Source organism: Falco biarmicus, chromosome 8 (assembly GCF_023638135.1).
Source record: "Falco biarmicus isolate bFalBia1 chromosome 8, bFalBia1.pri, whole genome shotgun sequence".
Classification (NCBI taxonomy): domain Eukaryota; kingdom Metazoa; phylum Chordata; class Aves; order Falconiformes; family Falconidae; genus Falco; species Falco biarmicus.
The window spans coordinates 13,843,749-13,854,576 of NC_079295.1; the positions used below are offsets into that span (position 1 = coordinate 13,843,749).

The window sequence follows — 10,828 nt, forward strand, 5'->3', positions numbered from 1 at the left end:
TATGTTTTCATCTGTTGCTGAGGAAGAAGACTGCGCTGTCTGCACAAGTCTGACAGTACTTGTCAAAGTATATAGCAGCTGAAATAAAAGGCAGACAACAGATTATCATCCCAAAGATAAATTTGTCTCTTTTTTTTCCCCCCCTTGAAGACTGTACCCTAAGAGTCCTAAGTCCAAAGCAATGTAATTATATTGAATGTGGTTGTGAACAAAAATTTTTCAGATGCTTCTGGGCTGGTTATGTAAATTGTTGAGGCTTTATTTCTTGGAGGAAAGTGGCACTATTTTTTCAGTTTCTAGCTTATTTGTCTAGGTGCTGATCCAATGCCATCAGAGGTCAATGGGGGTGTTTCAGTGGGGCTTAGAAGTACGCTATCGCTGCCAGCAAAACATGCAGTTTGCACAGCACAGAGCAGAAGAAACTCCTTTTTCCGAGGTTGGACTAGACAAAGAAACATCAGATAAAAATCAGCAAATTTGATTGAGACCAGAGAGCTGAATTCTAAGACAATTAGAACAAGTGGTAAAAATCAGTATAGTCGTTCTAGAAGAACTTAAGCAAACATGTAAAAAGACTCAGGGAAGATACACAATGTACAGAACAAAAAAAAATACTTTCGTATCTTTAATAAACAGAAAGCAACTTTAGTGAATATATAAATAAAAATTCCCTGTGCTTTTGCTATACCATTTGTAATAATGTATTTTTTTACAACTCTCTTGTAAGTTTTGCCATATAAATTTGTTATGTAGAGGACAAATAGCATGGCTTTGCCTAGTCCCATATGTAAATTTGCAATCTTACATTGGGAATTTCTAAGGGATTACTGAAATAATTTGTTAGATCTACTGTATACTTGTCCAAGCCCCTCCTAAAAAAAGGGTTTGTGTATGTCTGGACATGTGTACATATGTACAGTGGTATGTGTTACATCAGTACCACACTAGTGCTATTTTTTCAGAATTAAAAACTGAAGTGTCAAGGAAAAATCTTTAATAAAAGATTGCAAAATTGAATTATTTATTGCAGTCTAAGAACATTTTTTTTTATATATATGAAAAAGTTTTGAGTTAAAGAAAATTTAAGATACTCAAAGCTCTGTGTTCTTAGTAGAAATCTGCATTAGTGATCTAGAAAAGGCAGGAGCAGCATTTTAATTACAGCTGTAGGTAAAGCCAGGTCCTGAAGAATAGCTAGGATGGAAAGAGAGAAACCTGATCAGGTATATGTCCTCTTGACCTTAACTTTGAAGTCCACAAGTATCAAAATGTAAGAATTATTTAAGATTTGGTGTTTCTTGGTATATCCTAGATTTCTGCTTCTAAAGATGATGATAAGAATGAAACACTTAGCAGGGAAGATAACCATGATCATCGTATCAGTCGAAGGGATATAACTGCCATTGAAGGAGATGTGCATACTTTGGTAAGCTCTCAGCATTGATATGCTGATAATATTTTTTGGGTTTTTTTAAATGAAGATGGAGATGAAAGCTCCATGAGATGAAGAATAATTTCAGAAAATCCATGTTCGGTATTTAAAGTTAACAGACAAAAATGTCATATGCTCTGGAGCTGTTCTGGGGTTTCTTCCAATGTGCATCAGTTTTCCTCAGGGTAGTCAGCCAGTGAGGCATATGCCTACAGTTTTGTGCTGTTACATTTTAAGTCCTTGAAAACGAAGGCCAAGTTGGGCCCTTTGTTCAGTGTCAGCCTTCTATACTGTGCTATTCCCTGAAATTGAAAATCAGTACTTCATAGCAGGAAGGCTGGTAAATTAACTGAGAGGAAGCAGGTGACTGCTGCAGTCATCATCTTTGCTACAAATTGCAGCTGATTTCACAACATGTTTCCTAGCTGATCAGTGGACATTCTGCAATCACACACGTGGAGGACCCGTCATTCTAAGCAAGATTGGAAATAATCTGTAATAGAAAGTAAACATATTACCGTATCACTGCCTTTGTAACTGTGCTTGCAGACATGAACCATCCCTGCTTTGGGCAGGACAGGACAGGCAGGCAGCTCAGAGAAGGGCTTGGGAGTTTAGGGTGGACCAATGGGACTAAGGCAGTACAGCCCCGATCCAAAAAAAAAAAAGAAGGGCTGAGCAAAGAAAGTGAAAATAGGAATTATTTCTTATTTTATGGTGAGAAAAGTTACTTAATTTTTTTAGAGAGAAGCTTCAAATATTCTTCAGTATCTGTAAATGCAGTTCTAAAAATTGTTTGAGTTTTTAGAGGGCTTGGGTTTTGCCAGATCTTCCCAATGTCTTAGCAGGATTTCACCACAGAGACTAACATCACTCTTTGTAATAATTACACTGAGTTGTACTTAACACTGGCAGATGTACCTACACTGTACATTGGTTTTTATCTATAGTACAGCTAAAATCACAATTATAGCATGAGGCTTTGTTTTGCTCTGCTTTCTTTTAGAAATACTGATGGTTTAGCATCAGTATTATCTGATGGATTTTAGTGGAAATGCGGTTGAGAAAGGCCAGTTGAACTGTGGTAGTCCTAAGTATGGCTTATAGATTAGGTCAGGCAGTCAAGTTTGAAGACTTCCACTGAATGCAACAATGTGTATTTTGTTGGCACCAACTGCAGTTAATTGCCGTGAGTTTTCCTATCAAAAAACATGTGGAGGATTGTAATCTGAATTGACCAGGCACTGCCACCTACCCTCCAACATTTTTTCCTACATATGTAGATAAAACACATACCTTAAGCTACTGCCAGCTGTTTCACCTTTGGGATCCAACTGGCTTCCATAGTATTTTTCTGAATGCAAACTTCTGGGACATCCTAAGTAATTATTCAGTACTGGGGGTTACTTAATATATTTGAATAGCCTATGGTGCTTTGCCAGGAAAAGAGGACAAAAAGTATGTACATGAGTAAAGTAATGCCATTAACAACTTTTCAAGTATTTTTGTATTTGGAATATCCTTCCTATTTTTATATGCAGGGCTGTGGAAATGCTGATTGTTTAAAGATAGTCTGTCAAGTTGGCCACCTGGAAAGGGGAAAGAGTGCAATATTGTATTTAAAATCACGCCTTTGGACCCAAACTTTCATGAATGTGAGTGACTCTGAATGTTCTGTCCCTGCTTCTGAAACATAAAAAAAGTGCTTTTTGTATCCACGTGCAATGCTAATTTTGTTTTTTCTTACACAGAAAGAAAATCAGAATCACTCCTATTCTCTCAAATCTTCTGCTTCTTTCAATGTTATAGAGTTCCCTTACAAGAACCTTTCCTTTGAAGATATCCACAATTCTACAGTAGTAAGTCATTTACATGCAGCTTGAGTTACCATACATACTTACTTTGAAATTAATATAAGAACAATTGTTGAGTAGCTTTTTTGTGGCTTGGTATAATTGTAATTTTATCAAATACTATTCACCTATGAATTTTCGTTATACAGATACAGTTGAGGGTAAAACAAAAATTTCTGTCCTAAAACCGGAGTAACAAGACTTGTAGCTTTGAAGACTTAACTGAAAATGAAAAAACTGATGAACAGTCTGGATTTTCTTGTCAATGCCACTGTTGTTTGAGAAGTATTTTACTTGAAAATTGTCTTCTGCTGTAGTAGCAATTAGAAATTGAATAATGAACCTTTATTATGTTATATGAAATACTGTATGAATGTGGAACAAAAAGACCATCTGTGTCCCAGAGAGTTTCAAAGAGAAAGGAGACAGGGTGAAAACAGAAAGGAAGATATAGGTCATTTATTTGGGCTGCCCAGTTAAAAGTTATTTGAAGGCACTACAGCATAAAAGATCTTAAGAAAGGAGTTGAAAAAGGATCGTGATTGATTTATTTTTTAATATGCTTTCTAATGGCTATTATTAACTTTTTTCTCTTCTAAGCTTTGTGGAGCTGATGTTTGTTTCAAGGAATACTACCTTCTAATAAAAAAAGGAAAAGACTTGAATTATTTTTCTCTAATTCCCAACTATTGTGTCAGATTCCTACAGTTTTAATGAAAATCATCAAGCATTACAGAACACATGTTGCCTTGGCATGACGGATAGCAAAAAACCAACCAACCAATCAAAAAAAACCCCAAAACAACAAAACAACCCAAACCCCTTGTTTTTATTTAATTTAGAAATCCTATTTGGGTCAGTGAAGTCTTTATGTCACTGTTAATCTGTAGCTCTTTACTCACATTGGAGGGAAAAAATAATTTATGCTGTATTAAGAATATTTTAAACACTATAGAATAAAGATATACAAGACTTAAACTGTATGAATTAATTTAGCATGCCACTGCCATGCAAAGTGTGATTTATTGTGTTTTTCTGTTAGGTTACTACAAATATTACATGGGGCATTCAACCACAGCCTATGCCTGTGCCTGTATGGGTTATAATTTTGGCTGTCCTAGCAGGATTATTGCTCTTGGCTGTTCTAGTGTTTGTTATGTACAGGGTAAGTACTGTAGTTGGGGTTTTTCTATTGTTTTCTTTTCCCTACTAGTGACATATTACTTAAAATAGTACCAGCAGCTTGCAGAAATACCTTGGTCCCCTAATCATCTGAATCCATTAAGTTTTTGGGTAACTAAAAACTTTCAGCTTTGTCAGGAAGGAGTTCAATAAAAGTGGATGTCTGATTGTGCTGAATTAGTTTAATTTTTCAGCTGGTATTTATCAGCTTTGAAAGTCAAAAATAAGAGATTAGAAGGGAAGAAAATAAAATAACAAATCAGTTAAAATCTGATCAAGAAGGAAAGGGAAAGGATGTGTGTATGTTTTGAATATCACAATGCAATTTCTTTATTGTTCTCTGAATCACAGATGGGCTTTTTCAAACGTGTGAGACCACCTCAGGAAGAACAAGAAAGAGAACAACTGCAACCACATGAGAATGGGGAAGGAACATCAGAAGCTTAAGCAGAGTTTTATCTGTAAGATGTTCTGAAATTTTTAAATGCCTGCATCTTGGCTACAAATATTGGATTCCCCCTCAAGAAAAAAACATTCATGACTGCAAAGGTGCTGGTCTCAGAAGGTATCAGCACGTACAAAATAATAGCAATATATTTAAATCCTCCTTTTTGTATTAATTATGTTCATACATGTGACTAACGCATCTGTGCCAATTTGTGTGTGAGAAAATTAAGTAATAGGTAGTGCTATGATTTTACTTATTGGGATGTACGAGTCATCGTCTTTTTTGATTCACAAACCAACTTTACATGCATTGCTACACAGATTCTGCATTTGCTCCTGAAGCCAACAGCTTCCATAGATACTTGCTGGTTTACACGTTTAGTTCCAGTTGATTTTTGCAGGATGACACTACATTGCATTTCCTAGCTCTTGAAAGCTAACTGCACAAAAAAATGAGCATAGGTTGTTTTAGAAAACTGAAGAATATTCTTTGACCCATGAACTCTGCTGATGATTTTCCTTCTGCTCAAAAAATAGGAAAGAGATTATTCAGTGGAATCATTCTTCCCTGATACCTATTCTGCATGCCTGTTCCCCTTACTGCTCATTCATCTGTCTTGTGGTTTCCCTCTAGACTTTAAAAATATTGTTCTCCAGGTCCTAGGTCTCTTACTGCAGGTATTGAGCCTGCAGAAATGGAAGCGAGCGGTAGAAAGCTGGGGATGTACTTTCTGTGGGACCTAGCGAAAAGATCCAGGGCAAGATCCAAAGACTCTGCTGTGTGTGTCCATGGAGCAGAATCCAGGTGTTCCACAGAATTCTTGGCAGCATGGATCCGTTCAGGTGCTGCCAGAGACAAGATGTTGGGCTGTGGCTGCCAACAGAAATGTCTGATGAGAAAACCCATAGCCTCTATGTTCACAGGTCAAACCCCCACAGGGTTTGAAATTAAGTCTGTGTATTACTTGGATTGAATCTCAGTTTCTGGCAAAACAGTGGAGGGAATATTTTCTGACAGGTTACCTGATGCACTGTAATGTGTTAATTGTCACATTCTGTAGTTGACCATGTCAAGTGCAGGATGGAGTAATACGGAGACTAGACTATCTACCAGCCATGCGTCTAGGTTACATCAGTACTTCAGCCACACTCCGGTCTGCCTTGCCACCTGCCCTGAGAGAACACTGAGCTTGTCAAATGAAACAGAGTAGAGCTGGCAATGCATAAGGGTTTGAAAAGAGAAGGTTGATTTGGCTTGGTTTATTTAATTCATTCATTGTATGTTTCATTGCACAAGACATTTCATTGCACAAGACATTTCATTAGGTTCAATACATTTCGTTACCAAAATTTGTTTCATTGTTGTTCTTTAAACATACCAAAAGTCCAGAGGTTTACATCATTTTTAGCTTATTTCCCTCAGCATTGGTGTGGTAAGATGAAGCTTCTTACACTTACGAGAGAACCAAACATTTTCTGTATGCATTTCTGTAGACATGCAGCAGCAAATTAGGAGGTTGCTTGGCTTGCAAGTAAAGGTGCCTTTTATGAGATTTGTTTTTTCTCTATTCCAATAAGGGAATAAATTACATAGTAAGTTCCCCATATGCAGCCACATCCAGAAAGAAAAATTTATACCGTAATTATACCAGTGACATTTCTATGTCGACAAGTTTTTAAAAGGACAAAAACTCTGGTTTGGTTTGGTTTTGTATCTTGGGGCTTTTTGTTCAAAGCTGCATCTTCCCCCACAAATACTGCAAAGCCCAGTAAACCAAGAATTACCTGAAATGAAGTTTGATTCAACTCTTATTTCTGCATCCTTTCTGGGATTTAAAATCCCACATGTGGCTTCCGTTCTTACTTTCTTTCAAAACTTTCTTACTCAAAACTCAAAAAAAAAGTCCTTTCTTACTCAACTGTGATGGCGTTGAGTCATTGAGTGAGACAGCACAAAATCTGCAGGGGCCACTACATGGATTGGACACAGGCTTGCCTGTTTACCCATATACATGTTTTTGTTTTAGACAATATGTTTAGATATAATTAGTTTATTTTAAAGGTTATATTGCATCATTCTGCTTTCACTGAATTTTCAAGGTCTTTATTGTGGCCAACGTTTTGTTTTTTTCTTTGCTTCTAGTATTGTTACTAGTAATCCAGTAAGGAATCAGGAGTCAGGATATGATCCTGGCCTCAAAATGTGACTTCTGGGAAACACATTTTCAGTTACTTAACACAGGCTTCTAGTTGACACTCTTTGTCAACTTACTATCTATATGCAACAAGATTGGTTTTACCCAATCTTAATCTTAGTCAGTTAAGAGGTTTAAGAGACTGTCAAACAGATTATAGCTCTAATTCTTACATGTGTGCTTTCATTACATGTACACACCAAGGTGACTTGAAATTTCTGAGACTACTTGCATGTCTAGGCATTATAAGGAGGTGAAAACAAACAAACAAAAAAGCACGATCAAGATCTCTTTAGCTCACATGGAAGGGGTACTTTAGCCTGTTAATGTCAGTGCTAATTGTATCTTAATTTTACTGTGGCAACTGGAACTCTCATTTTGCTCATTGTCAGGATAAAAAGGTACATTTCATTGGTACAACTACTGTAGCTATAGACCGTTTCTTCCATTTATTGAAGTTATATAAAGTAAGACTTAAGTGATTTTTATTTTCTTGCATTCTACTGGAGAATAAATCCAAATAGTTGCTTCTCCCATGTCCGCTAATTTCCACTTTGGTTAAAGAAAATAGTAGCATATGTAAATGGAGTATACACATTACTTAGTGAACATAGATATAACAACCCAAATTCAGTTTAAGGTAACATTTGTGTTTCAGGAAGATTCTGCCCAGGATGTTTTCCTGAACAGGGGTGCAGGAAACACTTCGTATCACATTCTAGATTCAGCAATAAAATCACAGACTATGTATGTACTTGTGTCAGTATAAATTGCATACTGACTTAGAGGCATTAATGTATTCTTATAGCAGATGTTGTAGAATGATATTAAAACTTTAAAAGAAACTTTAGAAGTGTATTTTGGAATTAAAGTAATGCCCTTGAGTCAAGATCGACATGCATAAGATGCATACTGCAAGCATTAAAAAAATACAACTACAGTAACAAAGAATTAGTCCTCTTTTCAGAGTTATGTTCAGAAACATATTTTTTATTAATATAAAATCAATGGCTATGTAATTATTTAGACAATGAAAACATTTTAAGAGAGCTATATCTTTTATAATGAGTATGAAATTCTGTAAGTACTCCAGTTTGCAATTATTGCAGCATCTCATGATCAATATTAGAAAGTGATTTATATTACAAAATGCACATTATCTATTACTATGTTTGACAATATTTAGAAAACATAAAGCAAGGAACCTAATTTAAAGGTTTATATTTCTTTCAAGAAACTACCAAATTGTGGAGATAGCTTTTGATTAAGCATGACTGTAAAGTCACATATGGGATACATTTATCAACATAAGTTGAAATCTTTGCGGAAATGTTTTTAGGTATCAATAACAAGTTTATAATTTTATTTGTCCTATATGGATGTTTTAAATCTTGATTTACATGTTGATCTTTGATTCACATAATGCTTGTGGAAACTCTAAAAAAGTTTATTATATATGCTCTTTCTTTATAGAACATTTATTCCAAGCAAAGATTTCTGAACTCGTGTCCATGCTTAAAGGGTTTTTAAGGTAAACGTTCACGGGTATTTTGAAAATATTTCGGCTATAATCAGCATGTTCTTGGTGATTTGAAGGATTCATATTGCACTTAGATTTTTGCAACATTCAGGTTTGCCGTTGGTTACCCTGGCATATGCCCTGCAGTATTTTTTTCCTACACCCTCACAAATAGTCACAGAGCAGCACTAGCCTGGTGAAAATCTAGTCAGTATTTGTCTTCTGTCCAGACTAAGACCTATTCTACAGTCTAATGAAGTCACAGAAAACCTGACATTCATTGCAGCTGGCTTTGAATGTGATCCTTTGTGGCCAATGCTGCTGGCTGTTATTGAGGGGGAAAAAATAAAATAGGATTTTATAAAAGGAAAATTGAAATACTGAAATAGCGATTTCCCTTGGAAATATTTGAAGTTAATTGCCCAAGAAATGAATTGTTTATTAACTTTAAAAGAGTTGGCACTAAAGTAGAATGGAAGTGTCATGCTTAACTGATCAAGGAATTTTTAAAAGCCACCTTTATACAAAGTTTTGAAAAGATTTATGTTCAGATTCTGTCAATATTGATGGAGGGGGGATGATGAACTTCAAGAAAGTCTCAGGTTTCAGCAGTGAAGCGATACTGATATTGACATATAAAAAATAAAAAGATGGTGTCATATAAGCCTTACAGCAAAGAGATGGTTCTTTTTGTTTGTCCATTTCTGTGATGGGAAGAACCCATTAGTTCTCTATTGGCAGTGGCATCCTATCACAAATAAATCCACAGTTTGGATCATGATTGTATGCTGAGCTCTCTAGTAACTCTCATTGACTTGAGTGGGATCTGAGCTCTTTGGTACTGAATCTGTAGCTACTAATTCCCAAGTGCAATATAACATGATCAGATTTAGTTCACTGCCAAGTCATCTGTTTATTTTTGTTTGCCTAAGAAGGGATGTAGCATTTGTTGACTTGCAATGCTCAATATTTTTAAGGATGTTGACAAAACCAGTGTGTTAAATTGAGGTGATAAATGAATGGTATAAGAAGTTTTTGATCGCCCACATTGGGTGAAACATGATGTATATTCTAAAGTGTATCCATTACTAGCTCTTGAGTTATTGAGAATTGGTACAATATTCTTTAGGTCCACTGTGGAAAATTCGCCTAGAGACTATACAATAATGGGTTTGAATTTGTAGTACTGCTACTGTTTCATGTGATTATGGTATTTAGTATTCTGGTCTATTTTTTTTCTATTGTGTAGAATTTTAATGTAACACAGGAAATCTAAACTTTCATGCAGTTACCTTCACCAAATATGCTGCATTAAGGTTGAATAACTTGACCGTTGGCTTTTGCAAAGTAAATGAAGATTTGATGTAGCATTTGAATCTTCAAAAAACTTTTATTACAGGTTTAGGTGGCCCTTTCTAGTCCATGAAGGAAACCTCTATTTGCTATGATACAAGTATGTTGAAAATGTAACATTTTGTTTCTTTGTAATAGATATTTTTTTTTGCCTTTTTTGTTTTTGCTCGTGCATGAAATCAGTAGAGCATTGTTTGCACAAGCAGAAAATTAACATACTAATGAGAGTACTGCATTTTGGATTTTTTAGTCATGTAGTAAATAAACGAATATTTTCAGTAACTATGAACTTGTTTCAAAGGCTTTCGGTACACGTAAGGAGAGCAATATGCATTTCAAGTCACCTTATTTTTATTAAATTATAATTTTTTTTAAAAAGTGGGTATTGTGGCACAGTAATTTTGTACTGATATCAAATACATAGCTATTAAGCTATGGTTATCTTTTCAACTCATTCTTTTAATCCTAATTCAGATTTGATTGATTTTATTAGGTTGTATTTTTCTATATATGTATACAATTTCAAAATATTATGATTGGATAAACTGAAAAATGTATGTATTGAGTTGACTCTGATATTTAGAATTTTGGAATAAAATACCTCTTAATTAACAAGAATTCTGGATTTTTTTAATTCTTGACCTACTTTTTAACAAACATTTAATTCACCTGAAAATATTTCATAGTATATGTTTGTAATTCACAGTTATCTACTAAATACAAAAAGGTCACATATACACAACTTCCACATTCTCAGCTAAAGTGGCACACATTAACCTGCAATCAAAAAAAATTGTAATCACAAGCAAAAAAGAGGATCTAGGCACAAATTATATTCTGTCACCAG

General features: G+C 35.1%; 1 protein-coding gene across 1 annotated transcript in view; it reads left to right on the top strand.

Annotated features, from left to right (window-relative positions):
• ITGAV (integrin subunit alpha V) overlaps nucleotides 1-10,599 on the top strand; it is a 50,717-nt gene extending 40,118 nt beyond the window's left edge. Inside the window, exons 26-30 of the mRNA XM_056348897.1 lie at nucleotides 1,313-1,426; nucleotides 2,974-3,087; nucleotides 3,184-3,291; nucleotides 4,328-4,450; nucleotides 4,819-10,599. Of these exons, the coding sequence (XP_056204872.1) occupies nucleotides 1,313-1,426; nucleotides 2,974-3,087; nucleotides 3,184-3,291; nucleotides 4,328-4,450; nucleotides 4,819-4,914 (555 nt within the window). The 3' untranslated portion in view covers nucleotides 4,915-10,599. The remainder of the gene's footprint in view (nucleotides 1-1,312; nucleotides 1,427-2,973; nucleotides 3,088-3,183; nucleotides 3,292-4,327; nucleotides 4,451-4,818) is intronic.
• The last annotated feature ends 229 nt before the right edge of the window (nucleotides 10,600-10,828 follow it).